A 14,679-nucleotide genomic window follows, 5' to 3' on the forward strand; every position below is an offset into this window, starting at 1 on the left:
AGCAGCAGAGCCAGGATCTAGACCCACGTGCCTTCTGGCTCCCAAACTTTTTGCGTCTACTTTAAGAAACCAGGCATTGGGTGGCTGAGCATGAGAGGAAAGCACCTGTCTGGTTTTTTGATTTTTGTCTTTTTAGGGCCGCACCCATGGCTGTAGCTACCAGCCTACACACCACAGCCACAGCAACGTGGGATCTGAGCCGCATCTGTGACCTACACCACAGCTCACGCTAACACCAGATCCTTAACCCACCGAGCGAAGCCAGGGATTGAACCTGCATCCTCGTGGATACTAGTCGGATTGGTTACTGCTGAGCCACACAGGGAACTCCAGGGCACCTGTCTTTTGAGGCGAATATTTCTCCCAGGAAAAGAGGTGAACAGGAAGGAGAAACTTGCTCCTACCCTCTTTCCTATCCTGAGACGGAAGTCTGGAGCCAAGAGGAGACCCCGCTGAGCTCTCTCATCTCCAATCCAGTGTAGACAGCAGACAGCACCAGCTACTTGCCCCTTTTTATGGTAATTAGGCCTGCAGAGCTCGGGAGGGTGGGGGTGACAGATGACTCAGGCGTGAGAGAGCTCCCACCCACTCTCCCCCACTCCAGTTCTGTTCAGGCCTTCCTCTTTTTGATAATAGTAACTGCTATGGAGTTTTGTTTTCATTTGGTCATGTTTACATGACTGGGAAAGAACCCACTTGTCTGGGAAGACGAAGCAGGCGGAATCAATTAAAAACATGCCCAATAGTCAGGCAACTTCCCGTTTCGCGAAGGAAGTTCGGAAGGTGGGTTAGAAATGTTGGTATTACTTGTATCACCCACCAGTCGGAGCTGGGCCAAGGTCACCCAGGCTCCATGGCTCTGGACCACTGTGCTGCCTCCGACAGACAGATAGACAGACACACACTTCCTCCGGGCCCTCAGCAAGATGGAGATTAGCCCAAAGCTGCTGCGCAGGTGTATGAGTGCCTCTGCCGGGCTCCTAAGGAGACCTGGGCACAGGTGTGTGCTGCCACCTGCCCGGGGGCACGGGGCGTGAGGAGAGGGGGCACCCAGGGGCTACAGGAGGTCAGGGAGCCCAAGGAGCCCAAGGAGGAGGTGAGGAAGCAGAGCCTTGGGAGGCTGCTGCCGGCTGCTGGCTACTTTGCAGGTCTTGAGCGCTGCACCTGCCAAACCCCCAGAAGTACTGGCCCGTGGGTGGTGGGGGTGTCGACGGAGACAGAGCCCTCTCTGCTTCGCTCTACAGACATCATCCGGGCGCTTCTGGCTGGCATCGACTTGTGGGGTGGCAACAACACAGTCTGGCAAGAACTGTTTCCACATTCACACAGGCAGCTTCATCTGACCGGAGCCGGGCTGAGGGCAGGACGGCCCACGCAGGGAGGGCCACACGCAGACACCTCTCCCCGAGAATGGCCTTTCTGCCCAAGCCCCTCCACGGCAGCGGTCTGGAGAGGACAGGGCTCGGAAATGCATGCCGGGCCCCGGGGATTTCTAGCCTCAACTGGACTGCTGCTCCCCTCCTGCCGTCTTGGGCTGTCCTGGCATTGTCCGGTGTCCCCGCCCCAGGCTTGCTCGCCAATGTCAGTGGCCTCCCTGCAGGACCCTGGACACAACACAGCGGCTCGCCCAGCACCCCCAGGACCTCCTGCCTCTCTCACGCTGCAGGTTTTACCTGTTTGCCTGCTCTGCGCTGTCATGTGAGCGCCGTGAACGGGGCCTGCGGTCAGCCGGGTTCACTGCCGTGTCACCAGTGCCCTAGCACAGCATCTAAGACGAATCAGAGGCTCAAAGAGTGCCGAACGAATGAACTGCCTGTGCCGGGCAACTGCTGGGCGAGCAGAGATCGGGGAGGATCTGTGCCTGGGAAGCCACCTGAGGGAGGAGGCCGTGTCCCACAGCCAGCAGAGATGGTCACACCATGTCCAGAAGGACGCTGGGTGGATCTGCCCAATCAACACGCCTGTCCTGTGCCCGGCTGGCCGTGGACCGGGACTACTGTTAATCCAGGTGCAAGACTGGGCAGCAGAAACACCCGATTGGTCCCCTCATTCAAGAGCTGGTGACTCGATGCCATCAATGCCCAGTTGCTGAGTCAAGACCCAGAGGAAAACAGAACCCAACTTCAGCGATCTTGCCTGCCTGGCAAAGCCAAGGCACTGTGCCCAACACCAGGCAGCACAGAGACCAGATAAAGATGCTTCCTTTTCATTAGCACAACCTTGTAAACCAACTAAACTTCAATAAAACTTTTTTTTTTTTTTTTAAATGCTTCCTGGGAGTTCCCAACACGGCTCAGTGGAAACAAATCTAACTAGCATCCATGAGGACGAAGGTTTGATCCCTGGCCTTGCTCAGTGGGTTAAGGATCCGGCGTTGCCGTGAGCTGTGGTGTAGGTCACAGACGCGGCTTGGATCCCGCGTTGCTGTGGCTGTGATGCAGGCCGGCGGCTACAGCTCCGATTCAACCCCTAGCCTGGGAACTTCCATATGCAGCAGGTGCAGCCCTAAAAAAATAAAAATTAAAAAAAAATTTTTTAATGCTTCCTTTCCAAAATGCAATGAGCTCTGCTCCAGGGGGACAGGGCACCTGGCAAGAGGGCAGGCTCCCTCTGCCCAGGCTGTCCCTCTCCTGCCCAAGGCCCTGAGCCCCTGAGGTGCCTGCCGCCCAGGAACTGCTCGCCTGCTCTTTTATTGGGAGCCTCCTCCACCTGCTCCACCTGTACCTCCTCCCTATTCACACCTCGAATGTAAAAAGTAGAGTGAAACTGTGAAGCCCCTTAGAGCACGATCAGCTGTGAAACATCCCCTGGCATAAGAGGCCACCACAGAGGAGGGACTGCGGCCCTAAGAGAGGAAGTTTCCAGCCACCTCCGTGAGAGGTGGGGAGGCTGCTGGAGCTGAGTGTTGCGAGGGCCCCAGGTGAACAGCTGAAGAGAAAGCCTTGGGTGCAGGGGTACCTGGTCCCACCAGGAGGGGAGGAGAGTAGGGGCCGGGAGAATATCCATCAGCAAGTTCTCAGGTTGCAGCCTAGAACCTTCCCAGTGCAGGCTGTTCCAGGCACCCTGATTTCTCCTCCTTCCTGCCCTCGCCAGACTGAAAGTCCCTTCCGCGGACAGGCTCCAGGCAATCTCTCTTACTGGTCTTTCTTGGGGCAAAGGTCACGCCTCCTGCCTGCTCACCTGGCCGGACTAGCCCTGTCCCTGCCCTTAGGCTCAGTCTTATCTCCCTCCTGCCTTAGTCGTTCACCCTACGTCTCCACCAAAGCCAGGATCTCCAAAATTACAAAGCTGTTCCCCAGTAGGCATTTGTCCAAGTTGTGCAGCCTGCTACTCAAGAATCCCACAGGGGACAGGGACACACGGACAGACGTGTGCGCGCGCACACACACACCCCTATGTGAAGTCACACTCAGACCACCCAGATCAACTTTTGCCAGAGGGCTGGGGGGGTGGGGGAGGGGGAGAGAGCAATTTGACCCAGGTTATCAGGCTCCCAAAGGCCTTCAAACACCTTGAGGGGCGGGAAGTGTCTGCATATTATAGCCCCTGGGCACATAATCAAAATTTCATGAATGCCAGCCCAGCAGGGTAAGGCTTGGACCAGTCTGTCTAAGCCAGTGCCCGGTGGGTGGCAAGACACCAAGGTCAATGACAGTGACTCAAGGACTCCCACCAGGCTGGGTTAGATGGTTCCAGGGAGGGAGAGAGACAGACAGAAACCCCTGCTGCAGAGACGCACACACCTGTACCCACCCCCCGCCGGCCACAATCACCTAACCGCATTTCACCAGGGAAAGGACCTGAGGATGCCCCTTCCCAGAGCCCCTGCGATTAGCACTCACCTCCCCCGAGGGAAGACAAGGTTTGATGGATCACCAGGAACCAGCCCAGGGGGCTGCCGCCCAAGTCCTAACCGCTGAGTGCAGGAACCCAGCTCTCTCCCACTCCTTGGAGGAGGAGGGCCTATAAGCCCACTAACACAGGCATGTCCCTCAAGGCTGAATGATGTGTCCCCTCCAGCCAGCTGTGGGAGAGCCCGGCTAGGGAGAAGGAGAAATGTGAGAGGGGCACGCTGGAGGGTGCTCAGGGATGAAAAGAAATAAAGTCCAGGGCTGGGTAGGGTTCCCACAGCACAGACACGGTTCTCCGGAGGCTGCTCCGCCAAGACTCAGAGAGGCTCTCCCGCAGAGAAGTGGCTGTGACAACAGCAACTACTACCGGGGCGACCTGCCGGCTCTTGGGGCCCAGAGAGCTGAGAGCTGGCAGCCCGCGCACACCTCCAGCCTCGCCAGCCTCTCGGCTGAGAAGCAGCAGGGCCCTGTCCCCAAACTAGGCTGGCCCTCCTCCTTGCCCGTAGAGGTCCTCGGAGACGAAGGCAGCGCGGGAACAGGGTCGCGGCAGCCTCCTAGAGGTACGGAAAAACTTCGCCCATGCACAGCCTTCTTCGGCAGCCCGCGGGGCCAACGGCAGGGAGCTGGGGCAACACTGGTCCCAGAGGGGCAGGCGCGCTGGGAGCGAAGGTGGGTTGTCCCAAGGGAGGCAACCGGGCAAACAAGCCTCCTTCCCAGGCCACTAGGTTCCCCCTAAAAGCACTTTCTGAAACGGCGCCTAAGAGAGAAACGGCCAGCTCCAGCCGAGACCGCGGCTAGGGCTGCCCACTCTAGCACCTGGGCGCTGGGAGAGGGCTGGAGGCGGCGGCTAGGGTGGCAGCTTCTCTTCCGTGGCCCAGCGAGCCCGGGTGCAAGTAATCCGACCTTTCTGGCCAGGGCCGAGAGGGCGGACCCTCCTGGGGCGGGAGCCGGCGTCCGGGCTGCGGGCGAAGTTCCGCGCTCTGACAACTTAAACGGTCCCGGGGCCGCGGGCCGGGCCAGGTGCGCGTCGCCGGAATCCCCGAGCCCAAGTCCCCCGGCCCCCGCTTACCTGGTCCCCGGAAGCCGGCGGGGTGCGCATCCCCAATCCGGCCGCGGGTTGGTGCGCTGCACAAGGGCGAGGAGCCGGCGGGCGCGGGTCGGAGGGCGCAAGAACAGTCCCGTCCGACTCGCTGCTCCTAGCGCGGTTCGGGACCAGTTGAAGGCGCCGCCCCGCCCCTACCGGCTCCCGTTGCCGGGAGACCCGCGTGGGCCGAAGGGCTCTTTGTATCAAAGCTGCGGTGACATCACGAGGCGCCCGGGCTCGGGGTTCGAAGGGGCGGGGCCTTGCGCCGGGGGCGGGGCCAGAGGAGGAAGAAGAGCGGCTTGGGAACCGGAGCCGCAGGGGGCGGGGCCAGGTAGCCCCGCCCCCTAAGGTAGGGGCAGGTGGCTGGGGCGGAGCCGACCAATGGCCACAAGGCCGCGGGGCGGGCCCAGGCAACTCCCTCCTGTCCCCGCCTTCCCTGGGCCCAGGGGTCGCCTCCGGAGGTGGAGCTCGCCGGGCACTCCCGAGCCCGCGCCGAACCGTTACTGCGGACGGGGTTTGGGCGGCCCGCGCCGTGGCATTACTGGAGACGGAGTTTGTAAGTTCGCGCGCCTCTTTGGCGGGCGTTGTGGCCGCCGCTGCCCATTCCAGGCTACTCCCAATTCGCTGTCACCGCTTCCTGGTTCCCACTTGCGGACACGAGCAACGCCCCCACATACACACCCTCCCTCCCCCACCGATACCACCACCAGCCTGGGTCCGGTGACTCCTGAGTGGCTTCTCACCCTAAATCCTACCCACAACTTGGACTTTTCGTGTAAAGTTAAAAGCTGTCGTTATAATCAGTACAAGAATACAAAGAATAAAGTGGCAACAATAACTAAAAAACAAAACCAAAAGAAAAGGACCTTTCTGGTGGATGCTAGTAAACAATTTAAGTTAAAAATGTGGGCGTTCCTATTGTAGTGCAAAGGGAAACGAATCCAACTAGTATCCATGAGGATGCAGGTTTGATCCCTGGCCTTGCTCAGTGGGTAGAGGGTCCCGGGATGCGGTGGACTGTGGTGCACTTCATGTCACAGTCGTGACTCGGATTCCGAGTTGCTGTGGCTGTGGTGTAGGCTCCTAGCCTGGGGAACTTCTATATGCCTTGGGTGTGGCCCCAAAAAGCAAAAAAAAAAAAGGGGGCGGGGGCCTCTAACTCTTCACTATGCTCTGGACCAAAAGAAGGCAAACTGTAAACCAATGAATTTTGCAAGTGTGGTTTCCCTTTGACTTGATGCAGCATTGTGAAACTGGGGGAGGATGGGAAGGAGATTTAATTTCCTAATTGTCTGGTTCAGGCCCATATGAAGCCACCTTTGTCATCCCTGAGTCCTCACCAACAAGGTGGCACTTGGGTATGGGCAGGGCCTGACCACAGCTGGATGGTCCAGCACCAATACAAACACACACACACACAGCTTTTCACACCCTGGTCTCTGGCTCTTTGCTCTCAACTTCCTTCTCCCCAATGTCTCCCTTGCAAATTAAATTCCCAGCTGTCTTTCTGTTTACCAGGGCCTGTCTCTGAGGCACAGCATCCCCTTGAGGCTTCCAGACCCACTGGGGACTCTCCAAAAGGGACAGCATTAGCGAGATGGAGGCCTCCTGACAAGGGCTGCACACAAGACAGGCTGGGGCCATGTGGGTGAGGTGGAAACCCCAGCCCTGCTTATGCCCTGCAGTTCAAAGACTTAGGGGCAGCCGCCACAGACTGTGTCTCACCCTAGTTTATGTCCCCCCCCCCCCACAGTCCCTAACACACAGGAGCACTGCAGTGTATCAGAGCCCTGGCTTTGGAATCAGGTAGACCTGGGTTTGAATCCTATTTGCCAGCTGTGAGTCTTAGAACAAGTTATATAATGTCTCGGACTCAATGGCTTCATCTGTAGAATGGGAATGATACCCTCTACTTCAGGGTCGCTGTGCGCCCTAGCCCGGGGGTTCACTTGATCCTAGGCACTCATCAAAGGTGTGGTGCGTGAGTGAGCCCGCGCACCCGGGTCTGCTCTCTGTCTTCCAGCTCCACCCTGAGACCGTAGCTCAGCTGCCTCCAGGCTGAATCCAGGGGTTCTATCTTGGTTTCCCCTTCTCCCTTCCAAGTCTCATGTTGCCCCCAAACAGAAAGCGGGTCACATGACTTGGTCACCCAGAACTGGGGAAAAGATTCTTGGCCTCTCTGGGGCCTGGCTTTCTTCCAGTGAAGTCAGTGGAGAAAGTCAGACCTGTCCAGACCCCTCCCTGCCCCCACCAAGGCTAGGCTCATGGACCCTCTCCAGAGATCTAGGGAGGGGTCGCGCTAGTGGGCCCTCTTTATTTCTCCCCACAAATTACTGGGCTGGGGAGCATCTCCAGGTATTTGTTCTGAAAAGCAGCATGACAGGAGAGTCACAGGAAGCCTGCCAGTTCTACAACCTGCCACGGATAAGTCATCCAGTGTTTCGCAGCCTCAGTTTCCACCCCTATAAAACAGAAACGAGACCTGTCCTCTTCCAGTTGTGAGGTTTCAGTGCCATGATAAAGTGTCTCGTACCATCCTCCTGTGCTGTGGGCCTAGTTACTGCTGGCGGCACGAACGAGCCCCAGTCTGACCCAGTAATGAGGGACCCATGAAATACTTAGAACAGCACCACATAGCAGGTGCTCAGTAAACAGTAGCCATTATCAATGGCCATGTGGCAAGAGGTTGGGAGGAACTGGGATGAGGATTAAAACCTCAAGAAGGTTGCGAATTCTCAGGAGGACTCAGAACACTGACTTTCTGGAGAGGCCCTGCCATTTTCCGCAGTGTTCAGGGATGCAGTGACAGTTTCGGGGCGCGGGGATGATGGGTTCTGAACTGGAATGTGGGGACTAAGGGCTCCAGCCCAAACCAGCGTTCCTGGAGGACTAGGTTGTCCTCTGTTCAAATGAGGCCTGGGAGAGAGTTATCAGGCGGTGTCGTTCTGCCTCTGATCAGCCCTGCCTGTGAGGCTGGGACAGGATGGGTCGGCTCTTGAGTCAGCTACCCTGGTCCCTCAGCATAGCTGTGTTTTAGATGTCAGGGACGCTAACCATTTTAAGCTAGGAAGACTCTCTGGGTAAGTATCTACTCTTCCCTTTCAGAGTTCCCTGGTGGCTCAGTGGGTTAAGGATCTGGCATTGTCGCTGCTGTGGCGTGGGTTTGATCCCTGGCCCCAGAACTTCTGTAGGCAGTGGACATGCCCAATAAAGAAAGAAAGAAAGAAAGAAAGAAAGAAAGAAAGAAAGAAAGAAAGAAAGAAAGAAAGAAAGAAAGAAAGAAAGAAACTCTCTCCCATGTTATGGACAGGAAGACAGAAGCTCAGAGAAAGCTGGGAATTTGTCCAGAGCCACACAGCAAGATATCAGATGAGCGGAGACTAAAACTCGGTCTCCTGACTGCCAGCACGGGGCCCTCTCCTTCCTACTGATGGGGTCAGACAGACACAGGGTGGGGGTGGCAGGGAAGTGGCTCCCTCCCAGGGCTTGCCCCGTGCTGGGAAGCTGGGAGTCTCCCAAGGGGTCTGACGTGTCTTTTCAGGAGAAAGACCAGCCTCACTAAAAACAGAAACCTTCTCCCAGGGACTGTACCCCTGGAGTAATTTTTGGACGGCAAGTCACCCTGATGAATTCTTTTTATGTCATGAAACGGATTCTGCCATTGTCGAGAGGAGAATATGCCCATGAGGCCAAATGCCAAAGCCAGAGAGAAGCAGATAGGATGTTGACAAGCAGCAGTTAACAATCCCCCAGAAACTGCTGGGGGCGGAAAACGCATGATCACCTGAGCGATCCAGGTGACGGAAGGGGTGAGGGAATTCTCTCTGCACCACAGCCGCCGCCTGTACCCACGTTCCTTCCGCTGTCACCATGCGGGAGTTCGCTCAGCATCAGAGGGTGTAAAGAGGCAACATTTTGTCCATGTTCGGGGCCCCCTGGAAGGACTGGCTAAACCTAGAGGGCATCACATGGCATCATTATCACAGGACAGAGCTCTCTGGACTCACCCACTGTTGACATTAGCCAAACCGTGAATGCCAGTCAACATCTGTCAAATGAACAAACAGAAAACAGCAACACAAATAACACCGGAAGTGGGGGGACAGGGAGACGCACCAGGTCCAGTGGTTCTCAAACTGAGTTCCTTGGAACCTTTAGGGGTTCTACGGGGATCCTGGGTTCTATAGGTTGTGCCCTAGATAAGCAATAAGAATCGCTCCACTTCTCTCTGCTTTCCGCGGTGGGAAATGGCTTCTCTCCTCACAGTTGGTGGCAGAGCCAGGATCAGAGCCCGGCCTCGTGACCCTCTGGCAAGGGTTCTCCAAGACGAATGTCTGTCATCAACCAGGACTGCCAACTTCGGTCAAACCTGACCACATCTTGGACATTGTTTCTGCCCAAACACAGTATCACCAGCCACTGCTCTTTTTTTTTTTTTTTTGTCTTTTTGCTATTTCTTGGGCCGCTCCCGCGGCATATGGAGGTTCCCGGGCTAGGGGTTGAATTGGAGCTGTAGCCACCGGCCTACGCCAGAGCCACAGCAACGCAGGATCCGAGCCGCGTCTGCAACCTACACCACAGCTCACGGCAACGCCGGATCATTAACCCACTGAGCAAGGGCAGGGACTGAACCCGCAGCCTCATGGTTCCTAGTCGGATTCATTAACCACTGCGCCATGACAGGAACTCCCAGCCACTGCTCTTTATGTGGAAAAACCCTCCACTTAGCTGGCTCAGATTTTGCCACCAACACTCGTCTTTTCCAACCTCCTCTTTAGTTTTTAACCTTATTTTTTTCTTTTTAGGGCAGCACCCGTGGCAGAGGGAAGTCCCTGGATTGGGGTCGAACTGGACCTGCAGCTGCTGGCCTACACCACAGCCACAGGAACACCAGAGCCAAGCCACGTCTGTGACCTACACCAGCTCATGGCAACGCAGGATCCTTAACCCACTGAGTGAGGCCAGGGATCGAACCCACATCCTCATGGACACTATGTCGGGTTCTTAACCTGCTAAGTCATACAGGGAACTCCTTCAACCTCCTCTGTAGAGGTCCTGGACTCTGAAGTCAGAAAGCACCAGCCCCAACTGTTAAAAGCTCAGCCTTCCATCCCAGGGAACCGATTCAACCTTTGATGACTTAAGCAGTAGCTTTGCAAAGGGAAAGAGGTACTCAGGAGGCAGGCGGAATGCAGGGACGGCAGCGGCCTCTCGACCCCGCAGGAAAGGCATTCCCAATCTCCCCATTTGGAAAAACAGAAGCCCAGGAGCAGACCTTGGACCCAGTGTGCACCTGGAAACATGAGCCCCTTCCACTGGCAAACACCCCAGTGCGGGTAGCTGTCCTTTGGCCAGGATGCCCTAGGCAGCTGCCCTGCGGACGGGGTTCCTGCGTAATGTCTGGCTGGACGCCGTGCAGACAGGGCGGGACCGGGTCTTACTGCCTCTGGACCCCAGCTGAGTGCTCAGAAAGGCCAAGCTCTATTTTTGTCCACCTGTGCGCACGTAAATAATGGGTTTTCTTACTCACACAAACCCAGTACGAGGGGAAAATGGTGAGAGAATCTGCGTTTCCTCTGACTCACCCAGTCATCTAAGAGGAGGAGGAAGTGGTGGTGGGTGAGGCAGGAATCGAACAAGGTCCTCTCTGACTTGGACTGCACGAGTGCGAGGAGGAAAGACTCCCCCTTCCTCTCTGTAACCTCAGGTGACTGCCCACCCCGAGAGCATCAGCATCTCTCCTGTTTCAAATGCCTCCCCGACCCTCCCCACCTCGTCCCAGACCTGGCAGCCCTCGGCTCTGATTTCTAGGCGTGACAATAAAGCCGAAGTTCCAAATCTGCGCTGCACCCCAGACACTTGGGGAACTTAAATAAAACCAAGGCCCAGGTCATACTGGAGGGTAACTGAATCCAAATGGCTGGGGTGGGCACCAGGTCTTAGCCGCTATTAGTTTTGTCTTTTCAGGGCAGCACAGGTGGCACATGGAGGTTCCCAGGCTAGGGGTCCAATCGGAGCTGTAGCCGCTGGCCTACACCAGAGCCACAGCCACAGCCACACAGGACCCGAACCGCATCTGCGACCTACACCACAGCTCACGGCAACGCCAGATCCTTAACCCACTGAGTAAGGCCAGGGATCGAACCCACAATCTCATGGTTCCTCGTCGGATTCGTTAACCACTGAGCCATGACAGGAACGCCTGTTTTTTAAAGAGCCTCAGGTGACTGCAATGCAGCACAGTGTGGGAACTACTCTGCCAAAGGCTTGCTGGCTATAGCGGGAGCTGGAGCGATCACAGGTGAAGGCATCGCTGGCTCATTCATTCATTCCGTCGCTCGGTCACGCACATTGAATGAGGCTCGTCCCCGTGCCAGGTGCTGGAGATACAGCTGTAATCAGCCGGCTCCGTTCTGTGGCTCTTGCTGTCTCGTGGGGGACATCAGACAACGAAGAGAGAAATGAATGAGGGGTGTACATGACATGTGCTGTGAAGGAAACCGAAGCGGGACAGAGAGACTTTGGGGGCAAGGGGCTATTTTCACTCTGGATTTAGCCACCATTTTTGCTTCAGCAAAGAGCAGCTGAGCCCCTGTCTGCTGTCCTGGACTTCATCCTGCTCTCAGGCTAAAACAGCTTTCCCTTAAAATCCTCAAGGTCCTGCCTCCCGCCCCTCACAAGGCACCCTGCTTACCTCTCTCCCTTAAGCTATTTCCTTCTTTTGTCGTTGTTGTTGTTTTGCTTTGTTTTTTAGGGCTGCATCTGAGGCGTAGGGAAGTTCCTGGGCTGGGGGTCAAACTGGAGCCACAGCTGCCGGCCTTTGCTGCAGCCACGGCAACACAGGATCCAAGCCGCATCTGGCACCTACACTCCGGCTCATGGCAAAGCCGGATCCTTAACCCACTGAGCAAGGGCAGGAATCAAACCCACATCCTCATAGACACTATGTCAGATCCTCAACCTGCTGAGCCACACTGGAAATGCCTATTTCTTCTTCTTTCTTTTTCTTCCTCCCTCCCTCCCTCCCTCCTTCCTTCCTGTCTTCTTGTCTTTCTTTCACTGTGCCCATGGCGTGTAGAAGTTCCCAGGGCAGGGATCGAACCCTCGCCACAGCAGGGAACTCCCATGAAGCTATTTCTTTAGGTGGGGCCCAGCCTCCTCTGCGTGCAATGCTCTCCGCTCCTTCCCCTTTGTCTGCACTGATGTTGGACTCAGGGCCTGTGCGAGGCCAATGACCCATCGAGGACCTGGATTCGAGGCCTGGCTCTGCCCCTTATAGGCAAAGGGCAAGTCACTTTACCTGGCTGAGCGTCAGTTTCCTCTCCATCAAATGGAGAGAGTTTAGCTAACTGTGTAAGGCTGGGCTGTGCATTCAAAGGATGTCAGGGACTTTTGGAAAGTGTTGGGCAAATATGAGAACGCTTCAGAAATTAGTATCATCTGGAGTTCCCGTCGTGGTGCAGTGGTTAACGAATCCGACTAGGAACCATGAGGTTTCGGGTTCGGTCCCTGCCCTTGCTCAGTGGGTTAACGATCTGGCGTTGCCGTGAGCTGTGGTGTAGGTTGCAGACGCGGCTTGGATCCCGCGTTGCTGTGGCTCTGGCATAGGCCAGTGGCTACAGCTCCGATTAGACCCCTAGCCTGAGAACCTCCATATGCCGCAGGAGCAGCCCAAGAAATAGCAACAACAACAAAAAGACAAAAGACAAAAAAAAAAAAAAAAAAGAAAAAAAAGAAATTAGTATCATCTAGGCCTACAGAGACATGAAATCACAGCACACCAAAGGGATCTCACCTTACGAACTGGAAAACTGCCCCGGAGAGAAGAAATGACTCACCTAGAGGCACAGAGCCTCCTGCCCTTGAGGCTGCGGTGACAGCCTGCCTGCCCCGCCGGCCAGGTGAGAGTGGAGCGTTGGTGTGGACCTGGCCACTGCCTCCTGCCCCAGAGCCAAGCCTATGGAGATGCATTCTGGCATCTCCTGGGGTGCCCCTGGATGAGAGAAGCAGGGTGGCGCCAGGGCTCTGAGGCGAGAGGGAGGGACAAAACATCTGTTGCTTCCAAAAATGTGTTTTCTGGGCGTTCCTCATGTGGCTTAGGGGGTTAAGAACCCGACTAGTATCCATAAGGATTTGGTTTGATTCCGGGCCTCACTCAGTGGGTTAAGGATCTGGCATTGCCCTGAGCTGTGGTGCAGATCACAGATGCGGCTCAGATCCCGCATTGCTGTGGCTGTGGTGTAGGCCGGCAGCCGTAGATCCAGTTGGACCCCTAGCCATATGCCGCAGGTGCAGCTCTAAAAAGACAACAAAAATGTGTTTTGGGAGTTCCCATCGCGGCGCAGTGGTTAACGAATCCGACTAGGAACCATGAGGTTTCGGGTTCGGTCCCTGCCCTTGCTCAGTGGGTTAATGATCCGGCGTTGCCGTGAGCTGTGGTGTAGGTCGCAGACGCGGCTTGGATCCTGCATTGCTGTGGCTCTGGCGTAGGCTGGTGGCTACAGCTCTGATTCGACCCCTAGCCTGGGAACCTCCATATGTCGCGGGAAGGGCAAAAAGACCAAAAAAAAAAAAAAGTGTTTTGCAGAGCCCCCATCCCACTCTGAAAGCGAAAAAGGACTTTGTGGTCAAATCGACAGCAAAACTCTCCCCAGTCCCTCAGAAATGTCACAGAGCACATTGGCCGGAGAGAAGCCTATCAGTTTTGTTTTAACCCAGGGTTTCTTAAGACCATCCAGCTTTGGACAGGACCCCTTCTCTGTCATTTCCCCTTCTCTTGAACTATAAAAGGACTTGGTGTTGTAAGGAACACACTTGGGAAAACAATGGCACCAGACTCCCAACACACACACACACACAATAACAAGATGTCATTAGCTTCATTTTAAAGATCTGAATAGCAAACACCTATGAAGCACTTATTACACACGAGGCTCTCTTCCAAGTGCTTCACATGATGTTAACTCATTTAATTTTTACAACAACCCTATTGGGCAGGTATTATCCCTATTTATTTATTTATTTTTTTTTGGTATTTTTAGGGACTCACCTGCACCACATGGAAGATCCCAGGCTAGGGGTCAAATCAGAGCTGCAGCTGCTGGCCTACACCACAGCCACGGCAACACAGGATCTGAGCCGCGTTTGTGACCTATACTACAGCTCATGGCAATGCCGGATCCCTAATCCACTGATCGAGGCCAGGGATCGAACCCGCAACCTCATGGTTCCTAGTCAGATTCGTTTCTGCTGCTCATTTTACGGATGAGGAAACTGAGGCACAAAGGGATTACTCATGGATATAAAGCCAAGAGGTGGAGAGCCAGGATTCAGAACCAGGCAGCTGACCCGAGAGACTGTGCAGCTAAAAGAGGGAGGCTCTGAAGTGTAAGATAACTTCCTGAAAGCAACCACAGTGGAACGGAGACCACGCATTCATTCATTCATTCACTAGTTCATTTATTCAAACATTTGCTGAGCAGAAACCACAGGCCAGCCACCTGGAAATACAAGGAGACGCAGAGTCCAGGGCTCTCTGATGCAGCGCTGGACACCTAGGGCTCCAGGTGAAGGGGAGGCCCTTCCAGGCATCAGCATGTGTGCACACGCGTGTGTGCTGGGTGTGTGAGTCACCAGAGAGGCCCCACACTGGAGAAGCTGCAGTCCAAACGCTGCCTCAGCTGCCCTGAGGCTGGGACCTCTGGCGACAGTGTCTGTTTGCAGTGGCTCAGGGAGGGCTATGGG

At 55.6% G+C, this 14,679-nt stretch overlaps 1 protein-coding gene across 4 annotated transcripts in view; it reads right to left on the reverse strand.

Moving 5' to 3' along the window:
• RAB11FIP4 (RAB11 family interacting protein 4) overlaps window positions 1–14,679 on the reverse strand; it is a 113,478-nt gene that overhangs the window by 38,679 nt on the left and 60,120 nt on the right. The window contains exon 1 of one of the 4 annotated variants that reach the window (XM_021067457.1): window positions 4,921–5,163. The exons of 2 other annotated variants lie outside the window; for them this stretch is intronic. In XM_021067457.1, coding sequence (XP_020923116.1) covers window positions 4,921–4,950 — 30 coding nt within the window. In that variant the 5' untranslated portion in view covers window positions 4,951–5,163. Of the gene's footprint in view, window positions 1–4,920; window positions 5,164–14,679 lie in introns of those variants that run through there. One more of the 4 variants, XM_021067459.1, reaches the window with a different exon arrangement.

This window comes from Sus scrofa, chromosome 12 (genome assembly GCF_000003025.6).
Source record: "Sus scrofa isolate TJ Tabasco breed Duroc chromosome 12, Sscrofa11.1, whole genome shotgun sequence".
In the NCBI taxonomy this organism is placed as follows: Eukaryota; Metazoa; Chordata; class Mammalia; order Artiodactyla; family Suidae; genus Sus; species Sus scrofa.